General features: G+C 47.2%; 1 protein-coding gene across 1 annotated transcript in view; it reads left to right on the forward strand.

Moving 5' to 3' along the window:
• The window catches only part of XRN2 (5'-3' exoribonuclease 2), a 302991-nt gene that overhangs the window by 163090 nt on the left and 122180 nt on the right, over positions 1-17721 (forward strand). The window contains exons 21-22 of the mRNA XM_033938550.1: positions 10137-10220; positions 17292-17389. Coding sequence (XP_033794441.1) covers positions 10137-10220; positions 17292-17389 — 182 coding nt within the window. The remainder of the gene's footprint in view (positions 1-10136; positions 10221-17291; positions 17390-17721) is intronic.

The raw sequence follows: 17721 nt of genomic DNA on the forward strand, positions 1-17721 counted from the left end.
AATATGCTTAATTATTATTCATAAATGTCTTAATTTAAAGAAAAACAGAACACTGAAAGCTGTTGGGGTGTGAGAGAGTTGGAAGGTGAAGGGTGGGGAGTAGAATAAAGATAAAATGATAACCAGCAGTGTGAAGACAAAAATCTGAGGCTAGTTTACCAGACATGTGCATTTGTATCTTGCATGTGTTGTGTACTGATTTATTGTTATGTTCAAATAAAAGAGTTGGGAAAAAACATATTTTTAAGTTTAATGTTGATCTAAAACAAATCTGACAGATGTTTTCTTAAAAAAAATCATATATTAGAAAAATCGAGATTCCTGATTGATCAGACTAAATAGCATATTGTTTCAGAGTAGAGTTGCCCGATTCCCAATTCGAATTGATTCACCGATTCACTTCAGGTGAATCGATTTGTTTCCAGAAAAAAACAGACTCACCTATTCATGAGCAGTGGCAACAGCCCCCTTGCAGCTGATCTATTTTGCAGAGGCCCGTTTGGGCTTTCCCTCTGCCAGAGTCCTTCCATCTAATGTAACTTCCTGTTACGTGAAACAGGAAGTTACATCAGAAGGACTTCAGCAAAGGGAATGCTTGAGCGAGCCTGTGTGAGCAGATAGGCAGCAAGGTGAGCCCACATCTCCCTGGCTTCTTCTCTTTTTCCTTTTATTTTATTTTTTTTACTGGTTAACTCGTTCAGCACACTCCATCCCAGAATCGATCCCGTCACCCTCCTGCCCCCAATAGCGTTTATCTAATTCCCCCCTCCCCCTGTTCCGCCCCGCAAAAGTTGTTGCCAAGCAGTGCTAGCAAATGCGATTCACAGAGCTACCCTGCTGCTAGACCGGGCATCATCTCTCCATTGCGTCTGCCCTAGCGAAAACAGGAAGTTGTCACTGAGGGTGGACCATATTGGAGAGAAGACGCAAGGAGCGGCAGCAGGAGAGCACTGTGGATTGCTAGATTCACAACTGCCACCGGCAACAAATTTTTACAACAAAATAAAGGTAGATGCAAGGGGGGGAGGACGAGATGGACTTGGTGGAGGAGGGAAAAATGAGGAGAGGGAGAGATGAACAACACAGAGATAGCAGAGGGGGGATAGCAGAGGGACCCAACAGCTGAAGGCAGTCTGCTGACACCTGAATTTATATCAAGCCACAACATTTAGCAATTCAAGGGATTAGGGCAGTGTATTGCAAACTGTGTGCTTTCTGAGATTTCAGGTGTGCCGCAGCACACTGGGAAGGAGAGGCACATCCTGTAGGCAATCAGCTGGCACTGGCGCCTCTCCGGCCCTCTTTTCTGCTAGCACCACCCCATGTTTCTAACTAATTTTAAAGCTATGTTATAGATTGGATGTTCTTATTTTTGACATGATATTGCCTTAGCTAAATAAAATGTTTAAACCTTAAAAGCTGTGTCATTGAAATTGAATCAAAAGATTCAACAGGGCGAATCGGCAGACAACACTAGTTCAGAGAAATATGACTCTTACTAGCTTTATAGCCCGTTACATTAACGGGTGCTAGAATATGTGTGTGTGTCTGTCTTTATTTCTTTCTCTCTCTGTCTTCTTAGCCGCTTTCTGTGCTCCCCCTGTCCTGCAGTAGGCCTCCCTTCCTTTCCCCCCCCCCTGTCCATCAGCACCTCTTCCTGCTCCCCCTGTTCAGCAGTAGGCCTCCCTTCCTTTCCCCCCCCCCCTGTCCATCAGCACCTCTTCATGCTCTCCCTGTTCAGCAGTAGGCCTCCCTTCCTTTCCCCCCCCCCCGTCCTATGTACTACCTGAGTGCTTTAGCTGTGCTGCCTTGAAGGAGGGCCGCCAGCGCCACTCTGTGAAGGCCTCCTCCTGGCAGCCGCTGCTCCACACCGGCGCATGTGGCCGAAACCAACTCCTCCTGTCAGTCACCGCTGCGCGAGCCTGAAACTGACACCGCGGCCTGCAGGCACCGACAGCGGGCTGGAAATAGCGGACCGCCTGGGCGCGGCGGCTAGCAAAAGTACAGAAGCAATCACCCATACCTCCCCTCCCAAAACAGGCCTTTCTGCAGTGCTAACCTCTTGGGATTGCTGATGGAGGGAGGTGGAGCAGTTCCATCTCATGAGGGGTTGAGGGAGCAACACTGCCATATGGGGGAAGGTGGGAGCTATGGCGAGGAGAGCAGCGCTATCACATAGGGAGTGATTGGAGCTTGGGGGGGGGCAAGACAGCATTGCATAATGAGGGGTGGTAGGATCTGGGGGAGGAGATCTGGAGCAGCATTGCAAAATGAGTGGTGGGGGGAACTGTTGCAGAATAAGGGAAGGAGAGCAGCACTTTGAGGAGTGTGGCAAATGTGGGAGGGAGGGTAGCAGTACAAAAAGATGAGGAGTGATGGGAGCAGGAAAGGAGGAAGACATAGGAAATTGCAAGTTGAGGTAGGAGAGCAGCACTTTGAAGAGTGTGGGAGCTGAGGGGGGGCGGAGAGGAGCAGTGCAGAAAGATGAGAACTGATGGGAGGAAGACAGAACTGCAAGTTGAGGGATGGTGGAACAGGAGGAGAGGAGCAGCGTTTCCAGATGAGGAGAGTAGCACTTTGAAGAGTGTGGGAGCTGAGACGTTGTAGAGGAGGCGGTTGAGCTCCTGGAACTGGGTCCAGCAGCCCCGGCGCTGGCGTTCGCCACCTCGTCGAACCGCTGCCGACAGGCGGGATCCAGCTTTGGTGTGTCGCTCGCGCACAGCAGCTGGCGCAGCGCCACCAGCAGCAGCGCCGCTATCGCCGCTTCCGGACACTGCGGGAGCCCCCGGGCCTGCGCATCACCCTGGCAGGCGGAGGCGAGCGGCAGTTGGTTGCAGAGCGCGTGAGGCCAGCTTTTCAGCCCTTCTCGAGGGGGCGGGACAGGCTGGTGAGGAGCTTCGGGGGCTGCTGCTGTTCTTCCACCATGTCGCGGCGGCTGGCTGCGGTCCCGGCTTGTGGAGGCGATCGGCGGCTGGCTGCGGTCCTGATGACGTAGTAAGCGCGCATGCGCACTCTCACCGCGGGCACAGCGCGACAGATCAGATGTCAGGGAACACGCGGCGAGAGGGCGCATGCGTTGCTAGCATTTTATTATTATAGATACTTAATTTCATATCTGTCTCTAGTACTAATGTATCCAGTAAAGAAAGTAAAGAAAAACATTTATTGGTCAAAGCAATTCTCAATCAAAATTATTAGTTTATTTATTTATTTTAGAGAACTATCTTGGAAGACAAATTGTCTAAGGCAATAAAATCATATTTTTAAAAATTAGTTTATATTTGTTTAGTAGCTTTTCACTGTTTTGATCACTTTGGGCTATTTTAGCTGTACTGCTGGAAATATCTATATGTCTTCTAATTTAAATTTCCATTGTGTCCACATTTAATTTTTTTTTTCTTTAAATGCCTGATGGTGGAGCTTGAGAACTGGAAGTGATTGACACTAACCTATAAGGTGGAAACAAGGGAAGAGAGTGAGAAGCAGGTGGAAGGGAAAATGTCAGATGCAGGACACCCTGAGGAGCAATGAGGGGTGGGAGAGAGGGAGGAGGTTAAGATGCCATACCATGGGGAGAGGGAAAGATGTCTTACTAGCTTGGGGGTGGGGGAAGATGGAAGGTGGAACGATGCTGGCTACAGGATAAGAAACAAGGGAAGGGAGGGATAAGTTGAAAATGGAGACAGTAACACAGAGAAGAGAAGGGGCAATAGGGATACAGAGGATGGGTTTACAGAAGGAAACAATGCTGAAAGAGGCTAGATAGGCAAACAAAGGGGGATAATACTGAAATGGAGAGTTGATGGGGGATACAGAAGGGGCAATGCTGAAAAGGAGAAGAGGCAATAGGGTCACCGAAAGGGAGCAATGCTGAAGGGAGGGTAGTGCTGAAAAAGGTGAGAGTAAATAGAGAGACAGAGAAGTAATGCTGAAAAGGGGGGAAGGTAAGAACATTAAAGGTAGATGGTGAGCATGGGGGAGGATAAGGACAGGGACACAATGAAGATTCTGGAAAAGAGGTGTGAGATAGGCACACAGATAGGGGCTCAGGCTGGATGGAATGGGGAGAAAGAGAGCCAAGCCATATAGAAGGGGCACAGAAAGAGAGGGCAGACATTGGAAGTAATGAGAGAGTGAAGAGAGATGAGAAAAGCTGAAACCCAGAGACAACAAAGGTAGATAAAAATTGGTTTGTTTGTTTGTTTTTTTGCTTGAGGATAAAGTAGTAGTATAGCTTTGTTAATAAATGTTTATAATTTGAAAATAGAAATAAGGTGATTTTTGTATTGAACTAATTTTAATACATTTTCCAGTGCAATGGGTGAGACATTCTAGACAGTAGAATTATTTCCCTTTAGCTGCATGCTGCAGAAGGAATCCACTCTGGATTTTTCACTCTGCCTCTTTAGTACTTCACTGGGCTATTTAACTCCCTCTACAGCTCTTTCCTTCTGCACGCATGACTGCAGATGTGTTTGTTCTGCTCTCCCCATTTTATTATTTTTAATTCAATGTAATTTTGTTCCCTTTTTGGGTATTTTAGTGCTTGGAGTGATTTTGAAGCTCTGCCTGCTTGAAAATTCACAGACCGGTCTGTAGCTGATAGTCCGATCCCAATTGGGAACCTGTTAGCCTTATAGTTTTCTATGGAGATCAGGGCCATCCCTGATGTGGTCTCATCTACTGTTAATCTACTGTTAACGCAGGATGTTAGACACCCTTAGGCTCGGCGGTGTCTTGCAAGGTGCCACTGCTTCGTTACACCTCCGCCCATACGTTGGTATGCAGGGTGGAGGTATAGTCAGACATAGGAGTTTGACATGAAGATCAGCTTTCCTGAACCATTACCAGCATTATGGCAATGAATTTCCTCATCCAGCTTCTGTGAGAAAGCTGAAAGCAGGCTGCAGCACTGATTCTGGCAGGTCACACTGAGTACACAGACTGACACCCTGTGAGAGACATCAAGGAGGTTGAAAAAGAGAGCCAGACACCTTTTCAGAATTTTTGAAATTTTTGTGCTCTGAGTTTTGGACCAGTCCACCTACACGGCATCTCTGTGATGTTATTTCTTTGGCACGTCCTAGATTCACCCTGCCACTTTGCTTGTGCTCCCTGACCCTGATCTGGGGGGTCTGGATGCAGATGATGTGCTTGTTGACCTCTTATTTCAGGTGCAGCGCTTCCCGGGGTGGGAGATCAGGAACTGTATGCTGGATCTGTGATGTGTTGCAGTGTAAAGAGGGATGGGGAAGCAATCTCGGAAAGAAGGAAGCCGGGGAGAGCAGAGCAAGGAAATGATCCATGCCTGTGATAAAGAGGGAGTCACAAATTGAAGAAGAGTTAAACCTACCAAGGAAAGGAAGTAGAGGAGAGTGAGAAGTAGTGAAGGGATGGGTGAACTAAACCTTCATCGAACATCAGCAGGTTAGGAAAAAGTGCATTTGGGCTTCCTGGGGAGTGTAGAGAGAGATAGAAGTCTGGGTCAAAGGGAAATGAGAAGCAGAACAGGCTAAAAAAGATTTAGGAAGTGGAACAGGAAGAGAGCTATTAAACTCCCTGCTCCCAAATATAAAACATCAAATTATGCCTGTATAAAAGGAGAAATAGTGTAAACCACAGAAACCAGGTAAACCAACCCCATGTTAAACAATGCAGAAAAAGAAACCAAGTGGGGAGTGGGGCTGTGCAAATCAACTTTGAAAATAACTTTTATTAATGTAGATTCAAATAAAAACTGGGCACATATATAAATACAGGGATAAAATGTTCTTAGTCTTTAGGGACCCGACACAGTCCGTGTTTCGGCCTCCAATCAGAAAAAGGTGTGGTGTAGATGATGGGCTGAGGGATTGGTTGGAGAAAAATCCTGTAGGTGGCCTAAATGAAGAGAGAGAGTGAGATCCTGACAAGCTGATGGGGAGGAGAGAGTGACAGGACCCCAGCTTTTGATTTGTCCCCATTACCTGCCCTGCTCTTGACATTTAGTTACAGTCTGGTCATTCACTACTAGATGTTTTTTGTTTTGTTTTTTTTGCTGGGTGAGGGGAAATTTGTTATGAGCTTTGAGTTCAACACCCCCAATCATTTTCAAAAGTTGGCTCCTATAAATCTTGCTATAAGCACCACATGAATTACTAAGGGCCAGAAAAAAACAACAACACATGGAGGACCAGGTTCTGGCCGCAGGGCCATAGGTTGGACAAGCCTGCCCTAGACCCTCTCACTTGCCCTGCCCAAAACCTGCTTGAATATCTCCTTCACCTTTCTAAGTCTAGTTTGAAAACCAGCTCTCTTAAGGGTTCACCTCAATGCTTGCTATCAGTGCTTAGTATCTGATCTGGAAGGTCATATTTTGATGGTGATCACTTCAGCTCGCAGAGTCGGAGAACTTCAGACCCTGGTGGCAGATCCACCTCATTTAAGAAGTCATCATAACAGAGTAGTTCTCTTCTTATCTGCCGGTATTCTACTGTACCCTGCTGACTCTCCTCTCTTCCTACTGGACGACTTGTTGCTGATGGGAGACCGTTGCTGGTAGATGTCATGATGACATATGGAGGGCCGGCGTGGCCAATTATCAGCACATCTTCCCCTTGGTATGTTACTTCAGCGATGGCCGGCTCTGCGTAGTGGTGTTGTTGAGCAACGGTGCTCAGCCCACAGTGCAGTGTCAGGAGTTTCATCTGGCTTTTGCCGCTTCTGCACTGGTGCTGTTGGCTGCTCATAAGATATGTGGCATCGGCCCTGTTCTTCAGGTTGGGAAGGAGTCTGTTTCAGTGGTGGCCCGTTGGTAATCTTGATGGACAGTGTACTGTGCAGTTGCTCGACGTTTCATCTGTTTTCCTGCCACTTCTCCCCTAGAGATTGCTTTGACTGCTCGTCCCTGGGTCCTGATCTGGCCTCCTTGCCTGGAGCTTCAACTACCTGCTGATCGACTGTCTGAGTGGTCTACTAACAAGCCATTTCAGAGATTGTATATGCAAGATTATTTCTCTAAGTTTATTTTATCTATTTTAATTTTTTTATTTTATTTCCCTTATCGCCTTTCTTTTTTTCTATTCTTGATTTTGAATTATTTTGCATTTTTTTTTTATTTCTTTTACTATATTATATAAATTTTATTATATTTTTTCATTTCAATTAGGTACCTTAGCTAGATTGTGAGCCTTCAGGACAGGTAGGAAAGTTATTCAAGACCTAATTGCTTTTTAAATTTGTAAAGCCGCTTTGACTGTTTGCATTAAGCGGAATATCAAATGTACAATAAACATAAACATAAAATACATCCTAAGTTCCTACCTAAGGTAGTACAGTTCCATCTTAACCAGTGAGTCATCCTGCTGTTGTTCTTCCCAAAACTTCATGCCCATCCTGGTGAAAGCGCATTGCACATCTTAGACTATAAGTGAGCTTTAGCCTTCTGTCTAGAGTGGACTAAAGCCCATAGATGGTCCATCCACCTTTTTGTTTGTTTTGATCCAAATAGGATGGAGGACAGCCACTGGAAAATGAACATTGTTCATTTGGGTAGCAGACTGCATCTCCTTCACTTATGCCTGAGCTGGGATGGCTGGAAAGTTATGTCACATCTCACAAAGAGCCATGGCTGCATTGATAACCCACTTGAGATCAGCCTTCATGATGAGATTCAGAAAGCCGCAATGTCATCAGTGTACACATTGAAATTTCATTACTGCCTAGAGCAGCATACGTGACCTGACAGACTGTTTGGTCAAACAGTTCTACTGAATTTGTTTGGTGTCTAGAATCCAACTTCACCCTCCAAGGCTTATTTTTCTTCTGTTCCAGGCCTAAAATTCTCAACAAGCCTGTATATAGTTTCAGGTAATTGGTTCTAGTTGGCCTTGCCATTGCAAGTCCCTATTGTCCTTGTTTTTCACTGAGCCTAGTAGCAAGGGATTCCCATATGTGAGAAACAAAGTCCTGTTTATCCTCAGAGAAAGCAAAGTTACTCACCGGTAAGAGGTATTGTCCAAGGACCGCAAGATACTTACCATATATACTCAAATATAAACCCTTCACAATATAAACCAAGAGAGCCTTCCCCCCCCCCCCCAAAAAAAAAAAAAAAAGAGGAAAAAGTTGCTGTAGAAGTGAGTGGCCTGAGGGTTGTGAGTTTCATCCCAGACTGCTCCCTGTGATTCTGGGCAAGTCACTTAATCCCTCCATTGCCCCAAGTACCACATTTAGATTGTGAGCCTACTGGGACAGATAGGGAAAATACTTAAGAGTACCTGATTACTATTTAATGTATTGTAACCACTTTGGGTGAATCTCTTCATGAAAAGGTGGTAAATAAATATAGCCGCCACTGTGGAAACTCAACGTCAGCCATTTTGAGTATAGGAGAATAGCTCTTGCCCTGGCTCACCACTGGACCTGCAGGACTTAAGATAGGATCGGGAAAAGAACTGTGATGAGTCTGAAAAGGAGACGATTCAAATATAAACCGAGACACCCATTTTTGGGTGCCTTTTTTTTTTGGCCCAATAATCTAGGTTTATATTCAAGTATATACAGTATTCTCACATCCCCTCCTACCTCTCTAGGAGATGTATCCTTTTGCTTTCATATGATACTGCCAGGCAGGAAGGCACTCATGCATGTTTGGTGGTATACTCCAAAAGCTTCTTAAAGCTATGGAACACTGGGTAGCTTCCAAACAGGGGCTCTGTCAGATGATGTCACCCATATCTGAAAATGTATCCTGCTGTCCTTGGGGAACATTGCTATAGATGAGTAACTTTGCTTTATTTTGTGTGTGCATTTTCATAGACAAAGGTTTTCTAAAGAAATATATGAACTGGCTGGCTCTTCATAAGGCACCTTGAATTGGAGCAATGTATTAAGTTTCTGTATTAAGTGTGCCGCGAGATGTTGCCTGGTGTGCCGCAGGGCTGCCATCAGGGCAGTACTACCAGTCCTGCATTCAGGGGCCCGGAGCTGACAGGGGGCCCGAGGCAGGGGCGCCAGTAGCTCGCCAAGGCAAAGTGAGTCGATCACCCAGGACTCACTTTGTCTTGGCGATCTAATCTATCGAGCCGATGCCTGGCTGGGCGGAACTTCCTCTCCGATTGCAGAATTGACGTCAGGGAGAGCATGCGTCGGCGTCGGCTTTGGGGCCTGTTATCCATTGGTGGGTCCTGTTCTCCGATGGCAACGGCAGTGGTAGTGGCTTGGGGAACGGCAGGGAGAAAGAAAGAAAGGGGGCAGGCAGGGAAACAGAAGGAAAGAAGAGAAACAGAAAAAAAGAAAGAAAGGTCAGGGAGAGAGGAAGAAAAAGTTGGGGGAGGGAATGAGGTATGGAGGAGAGAAAGCATACAGGCTGATAGAAGGGAAGAAAGATTGGATGCACAGTCAGAAGAAGAAAGTGCAACCAGAAATCACCAGACAAGGTAGGAAAAATGATTTTATTTTAAATTTAGCAAAGTGGAGGCAGTATTACCACAGTTTTCAAAGGAATTTGCCCAAATAACTTAATAGTTAACTGGGTAAATTCCCAGAGATGAAAACTTCCCTTCACTTACTATGCACAGTTCTGAATTTATATCTGCTGTCTATATTTTACAATATGGTCACTTTTTACTAAACCGCAATAGTGGTTTTTAGCGCAGGGAGCCTATGAGCGTCAAGAGCAGCGCTGGGCATTCAGCGCAGCTCCCTGCGCTAAAAACTGCTATTGTGGTTTAATAAAAAGGATGGAGGGTATATTTGTATATTTTTGTATGCTATAAAAACCAAATACAGAGAGAGACTGAGAGCTGTTGACGAAGAGCTACGTGTGTGTCTTTCTTCGATTCCAGCCAGAATATCAGCTTTGTGTTCAGCCAAACAGGCCCAGGTTTCGCACTGAATAAAGTATTTTATAATTTTTCACTATTCTGTTTACTTAATATTTCATAATAAAGTAATTATAAAATACTTTCTTTGGGTTTATTTGATTCCTATTCAAGAGAATTACTTTATATATAGTCAATATAGGCACAGAGTTAAATTTTTTAACATTTTCTAATGGTGGTGTGCCTCGTGATTTTTTTCATGAAACAAGTGTGCCTTTGCCCAAAAAGGCTGAAAAACACTGCTCTAATCAATTGCTTTTTTTTTTTCTTTAGGTGTTGCTTTGCTACCATTTGTTGATGAGCGTCGTTTGAGAGCTGCTCTGGAAGAGGTTTACCCTGACCTCACTTCTGATGAAAGTAAGAATCATGGTATTTTTGCCTTGATGGTTGTGAGAAATTTAGGGTTTTTACATTAGAGTGCTCATCTTTCATACATTACTAAGCTTCATATGAACAAGATATAATAGATAGCTACTGTTGATTGTTGTACAACAAAACAACGACCTTTGCTTCATAGACAATTTAGTGACTAAATTGAATAATTCTTGATGCAAAAAAAAAAGTCAGTCCTCACTTGCACTTATTAAAAAAAAGCAGGCAGGTCTGAAGCAGAACTTTGTACTTAAAATCTAGTTTTCTTGTTCCTGTATGAAATAAATGGATTAGAACAGTGATTACTTCTTATATGAACTATTGGCAAAATAAAATTTGCATTAAAATAATTATAAGAAAACCTGCATCTGTCAGTCATCCCTGTTGAACAAGTACTTAATTGAAAGATTAGTCATAAATAATTTGACTAGGGTCCACCTTGGGGGTTTCGCCCAAGAAAAAAGATTGAAATTCATTGTAGGCAATACGATGAAACCTTCCACTCAGTGCAGTGGCTGCCAAAATATCAAACAATATATTAGGAATTATTTTACAAAGCAGTGGTTAACAAGACATAAGAATGTTTTAGTGCCTCTATATCGCTTCATGATGAGACCTCATCTTGAGTATTACATTCAATTCTGGTCGTCTTATCTCAAGAAAGTTATAGCGGAACTAGAAAAGTTTCAAAGAAGAGCTACCAAGATGATGGAACTCCTTTTGTAAGAGGAAAGACTAAAAAGGTTAGGGCTCTTCAGCTTGGAAAAGAGAGGGCTGAGAGGAGATATGATTGAAATCTACAGAATTCTAAGTGGTGTAGAATGGGTACAAGTGGATTGATTTTTTTTACTCCGTCAAAAATTACAAAGACTAGGGGACACTCAATGAAATATTTTTTAAACCAATAGGAAGAAATATTTTTTTACTCAGAGAATAGTTAAGCTTTGGAATGCATTGCCAGAGGTTGTGGTAAGAGCGGTTAAGAAAGGTTTGGACAATTTCCTGGAGGAAATTTCCATAGCCTGTTACTAAGACAGACATGAGAGAAGCCACTGCTTGCTCTGAATCGATAACATGGATTGTTACTACTATTTAGGTTTTTGCCAGGTACTAGTGACCTGAATTGGCCACTGTGAAGATGGGCTACTGGGCTAGATGGACAATTGGTCTGACTCAGTAAGGCTATTATCCCAGGACAAGCAGGCAGCATATTCTTAACACATGGGTGACGTCACCGACGGAGCCCTCGGTACGGACCTTTTTAACTAGAAGTTTCTAGTTGGCCGCACCGCGCGTGCGCGAGTGCCTTCCCGCCCGACGGAGGAGTGCGTGGTCCCCAGTTTCTTCGTTTCCGCGGAGCGAAGAAGACGCGTGTGTTTTTTCAACGGCCGTTGAAACCACTTTTTTTGCCTTCCCGCTCGCGCTTTTTTCCCTATTTTTTCTTCTTTTGCCTTCGGGTTTCTTTTTCCTTTGATTTGTAAAAAAAAAAAAAAACTTTGCTTTTTTTTCCCCTTTTTTCGATTTTGCCCCGGCGGGGCCTGTTGCCATTATACAGGCCTCGGGGTTCGATTTTGCGGAGGCTGTTTTCCCCTTCATGCCCCAGCAGGTCGGTTTTAAAAAGTGCCAGCGGTGTGCACGCCCGATCTCCCTCACTGACCCACACAATTGGTGTTTGCAGTGTTTGGGTCCGGAGCATCGGGCGGACTCCTGCACCCGCTGTGCCACTCTTACAAAGAGAACACTCAAAAACCGAAGAATTCAACAAACTCTTTTGTTCGGCACCGGGTCGGCGATGGACTCCTCGACATCGACAGCGGTACCACAGAAATCGGCACCGTCTACTTCGACACCGCCCGACCCCGCATCGGCGTCTCTGGCGCCAGGTAAGCCGGCTAAGAAGCCTCCCTCTTCCCTCGAGCGCCCTCCAACTACGGTGGCGACACCGACCTTGCCGGCCTCGCGCCGACCCCGCAAGCGCTCCGCCCCGATCTCGGTGAGTGCCTCGTCATCGGCCTCCTCATCGCCGGGGCGTGGAGCGGCATCTAAGGAACCGAAGCAAAAGAAAGCGGTTCCGATGCCACCCCTAGATGACCGTATTTCGGCCATCTTAAAAGTTCAACTCCAGGAACAGTTACAGCGACAGCTCGAGCACCTGTTGCCCACTGTCCTGGCACCGCTCCTTCCGGTACCAGACCGGCCCGAGCCCCGTACCGAGCCCCCGGTATCCACCCCTTCGGTACCTATCAACACCTCCATGCCGATTCTTTCGGCTGAGCAACTTCATACCCATCCGGTGGTTCACTCCCATACCACAACGGATCCTCCTCGGCACCAGGCAGAGCGTCATACTTCCCGGGACCGGGATCGACGCCGGTCCTCCTCTCCTGGTACCGTTTCGGTGCGCTCTGGAAAATCTTTATCCAAGACTCGCCATACCGCACCTTCCACCCCGGTGTCTCGACATGCACCAGAGGTCCGGGACCCTGACTTATGGGAGGAATCCCCTTCCGGTACCGAGGAGGATCCCTCCTCATCTGATGAGGACCCATTGGCACCCGATGCCACCTCCAAACCGGAGCAATCCTCCTTTTCGAAATTTCTAAGGGAGATGTCTGCAGCCCTATCCCTTCCTTTAGAATCTGACTCAAAAAAGTCTCAAGCCTTCCTGGAGGCTTTAGATTTTGAACAACCTCCTAAGGAGTTCCTCAAGCTTCCCGTGCAAGACATCCTACGGGAGACTTTTTACAAAAACTGGGAGAATCCCCTTACGGTACCGGGGGCCCCCCGTAAACTGGACAACCTCTATCGTGTCATCCCTATCCCAGGGTTCGACAAGTCTCAATTGCCCCATGAGTCCCTTCTTGTTGAATCCACCTTAAAAAAGACTCAGGGCTCCAGTGTCTATGCCTCTACCCCTCCTGGCAGAGAGGGTAAGACCATGGACAAGTTTGGCAAGAGGCTCTACCAGAATGCCATGCTGGCCAACAGGGCGAACAACTATTCATTCCATTTTTCTTTCTATATGAAACATTTGGTCCAACAGCTGTCCGCCCTCCAAAAGTACCTGCCGGAGCGCAAGGTCCCACTGTTCCAACAGCACATCTCTGGCCTTCTTCAATTGCGCAAGTTTATGGTCCGCTCGATATACGACTCATTCGAGCTCACCTCCCGTGCCTCTGCCATGGCCGTAGCCATGCGCCGCCTGGCCTGGCTGAGAGTCTCCGACCTGGACATCAACCACCAGGATCGTCTAGCCAACGCCCCCTGTCTCGGGGATGAACTTTTTGGAGAGTCACTGGATTCCACCACCCAGAAACTCCGCCCATGAAACCAGGTGGGACACCCTGATCAAACCAAAGAAGAAGGCTCCGCCTGCCCGACCTTATCGACCTCAGTCGTCTTATCAGCGCAGGTTCTCAGCCAGGCCACTCAATCCGCCTCCTCAACAACCTCGGCGGCCCCGTCAACAACAGCACCATGCCCAGGCTCGTTCTCAGGCCACTCAACCCTCCAAGCCTCTTCAGCCTGCCAAGCAGTCTCAGCCCTTTTGACTCTTCTCTCCAGGGCATAGCCAGTCTTCCACCTTCGCTACCTCTTCCACAACCAATCGGAGGTCATCTCACCATATTCTCCAGCCGTTGGGAGGTCATCACATCGGACCAGTGGGTCCTCAACATCATCCGCCACGGCTACTCTCTCAACTTCCAGACTCTTCCATCAGTCAACCCTCCCGTAGAGTCTGCTTCACACTCATCTCAAACCCCCCTCCTCCTGAGGGAGGTTCAATCCCTCCTCCTTCTCAATGCCATCGAAGAAGTACCTCCAGATCAATGGGGTCAGGGATTCTACTCCCGCTACTTCCTGGTACCCAAAAAGACGGGAGACCTCCGTCCAATTCTCGATCTCAGGGACCTCAACAAGTGTCTGGTAAAGGAGAAGTTCAGAATGCTCTCCCTTGCCACACTCTACCCTCTTCTTTCTCAGCACGACTGGCTATGTTCCCTGGACCTCAAAGAGGCCTACACTCACATCTCCATCAATCCGACTTCTCGCCGCTATCTGCGGTTCCAAGTACTGCACCGCCACTATCAGTACAAGGTGCTACCGTTTGGCCTCGCTTCCTCACCCAGAGTCTTCACCAAATGCCTCATAGTAGTTGCGGCCTTCCTCAGGTCTCACAACCTCCAGGTGTTCCCCTACTTGGACGATTGGTTGGTGAAAGCACCTTCATCTCAACTTGTGCTACAGGCTACTCATCACACCATCTCTCTCCTCCACCTCCTGGGGTTCGAGATCAACTACCCCAAGTCGCACTTACTTCCCACCCAGCGACTTCAATTCATCGGAGCTGTTCTGGACACCACTCTAATGAGGGCTTTTCTTCCCTCCGATCGTCAGTGGACTCTGCTCCACCTCTGTCGTCAGGTGCTCAAACACCCCTCCATTCCTGCTCGACAAATGATGGTCCTCCTGGGACACATGGCCTCGACAGTACATGTCCTTCCTCTGGCACGTCTCCACCTCCGCACGCCTCAATGGACTCTTGCCAACCAATGGTCACAGACTACGGATCTTCTTTCTCATCCCATCTCTGTGACATCATCTCTTCAGCAATCTCTCCAATGGTGGTTTAACTCCTCAAATCTTTCCAGGGGTCTGCTCTTTCATCTGCCCCCTCACTCTATGATCATCACCACGGATGCGTCCCCCTATGCGTGGGGAGCTCACCTAGGAGATCTCCGCACCCAGGGACTTTGGACCCCACAGGAGCGTCGACATCACATCAATTTCCTGGAACTCAGAGCCATGTTCTACGCCCTCAAGGCTTTCCAACATCTTCTCTGCCCTCAGGTTCTCCTCCTGTGCACAGACAATCAAGTCGCCATGTACTACATAAACAAGCAAGGCGGCACCGGATCTCGCCCCCTTTGTTTGGAGGCTCTACGCATCTGGACCTGGGCCACGGACCGCAATCTCTTCCTCAAGGCGGTCTATATCCAGGGCGAACAGAACTCCCTGGCCGACAATCTCAGCCGCATCCTTCAACCTCACGAGTGGACGTTGGACCCTCCGACTCTACTCTCCATCTTTGCTCGATGGGGCACTCCGCAGGTGGACCTCTTTGCAGCACCTCACAATCATCAGCTGCCCCACTTCTGCTCCAGACTCTTCTCTCCTCACCATCTGGCCCCGGATGCATTCCTACTCGATTGGAGGGATCGATTCCTGTATGCCTTCCCTCCACTTCCTCTGATGTTGCGGACCTTGTCCAAGCTCCGCAAGGACAAAGCCACCATGATTCTCATCGCCCCTCGGTGGCCTCGTCAACACTGGTTCTCCCTCCTGCTCCAACTCAGCTCCAGGGAGCCCATTCCTCTTCCTGTGTTTCCTACTCTACTTACACAGCAGCATCAGTCTCTACTGCATCCCAATCTGTCTTCGCTCCACCTGACAGCTTGGTTTCTCTCGGGCTGACCTCTCCGGAGAATCTATCTCAACCTGTCCGCCTCATTTTGGACGCCTCCAGGAAACCGGCCACCCTCCAATGTTACCATCAGAAGTGGACCAGATTCTCCTCGTGGTGTCTCCGGCATCATCATGAACCCACCTCTTTAGCGGTGGAACTTGTATTGGATTATTTGCTCTCGCTGTCCAATGCTGGCCTCAAGTCTACCTCCATCAGAGTCCACCTCAGTGCCATCACTGCGTTTCATGAGCCTATTCTCGGAAAACCCCTCACGGCTCATCCTCTGGTTTCCAGATTTATGAGAGGTCTCTTCAATATCAAACCGCCTCTCAAGCCTCCTCCTGTCGTCTGGGACCTGAATGTGGTTCTGTCAGCACTCATGAAACCTCCGTTTGAGCCTCTTGCCACAACTTCGCTCAGGCTTCTTACCTGGAAGGTGCTTTTCCTAATTGCCATCACCTCTGCCAGGAGAGTTAGCGAACTGCATGCACTGGTTGCTGACCCACCGTTCACTGTTTTTCACCATGACAAGGTTGTTCTGCGTACCCACCCTAAATTCCTTCCCAAGGTGGTCTCGGCTTTTCACCTCAACCAGTCCATTGTGTTGCCCGTCTTCTTCCCTAAACCTCACTCGCATCCTGGGGAACAGGCGTTGCACACGCTGGATTGTAAGCGTGCCCTTGCTTACTACCTTGATCGTACCAGAGCTCACCGAACATCCCCTCAGCTATTTTTGTCTTTCGATCCCAACCGTTTGGGTCGTCCTGTCTCCAAACGGACACTTTCAAATTGGCTTGCTGCCTGTATTGCATTCTGCTATGCTCGGGCCGGTCTCTCACTGGAAGGAGCTGTCACGGCCCACAGAGTCCGAGCTATGGCTGCTTCTGTAGCTTTCCTCCGTTCCACGCCCATCGAGGAAATTTGCAAGGCAGCCACTTGGTCCTCAGTTCACACGTTCACTACTCACTACTGTCTGGATGCGTTCTCCAGACGGGATGGACACTTCGGCCAATCTGTGTTACAAAATTTATTTTCATAATGGCCAACCATCCCCCCTCCCTCTTTGTTAGCTTGGAGGTCACCCATGTGTTAAGAATATGCTGCCTGCTTGTCCTGGGATAAAGCACAGTTACTTACCGTAACAGGTGTTATCCAGGGACAGCAGGCAGATATTCTTACGTCCCACCCACCTCCCCGGGTTGGCTTCTTAGCTGGCTTATCCTAACTGGGGACCACGCACTCCTCCGTCGGGCGGGAAGGCACTCGCGCACGCGCGGTGCGGCCAACTAGAAACTTCTAGTTAAAAAGGTCCGTACCGAGGGCTCCGTCGGTGACGTCACCCATGTGTTAAGAATATCTGCCTGCTGTCCCTGGATAACACCTGTTACGGTAAGTAACTGTGCTTTCTTATGTTTATGTTCTTATCACTTTATACCAAAGGTATGCCACTAATGAAGAATTATTTGTGGTATGAAATGAAAATATTGATAAGAACAGCAATCATTTTAAATAGATATGGATTAGTATAATGAGTTGAAATATCATACAATTTACAGGTACACTTACAGTTTTTTTTTCTCTTGCCACAGTTAGAAGAAATAGCCTTGGCGGTGATCATGTGTTTGTTGGGAAATCTCATCCACTTCATGACTTCATTCTGGAACTGTATAAATCTGACGTCCAGGAGGTAGGAAGCATTTGTGATTATGATAATAGTATTATCTTGCATTCTACAAAAAAATGCCCTTGCTAAAGTCTCCAATTATCTATTCCTGGCCATATCCAAAGGCTTCTATTCTATCCTCATCCTTCTCGATCTGTTCGCTGGTTTTGACACTGTAGACATCCACCTATCCTTGATACGCTGTCCTCACTTGCATTTTAGGGCTCTGCTTTTTCTTGGTTCTCCTCTTATCTCTCATATCACACCTTTAGTGTATACAGTGGTGGATCCTCTTGCATTGCTATCCCACTATCAGTTGGGTACTCCAAGGATTTGTCGTGGGACCTCTTCTTTTC

The sequence above is a fragment of the Geotrypetes seraphini genome, chromosome 3 (genome assembly GCF_902459505.1).
Source record: "Geotrypetes seraphini chromosome 3, aGeoSer1.1, whole genome shotgun sequence".
In the NCBI taxonomy this organism is placed as follows: domain Eukaryota; kingdom Metazoa; phylum Chordata; class Amphibia; order Gymnophiona; family Dermophiidae; genus Geotrypetes; species Geotrypetes seraphini.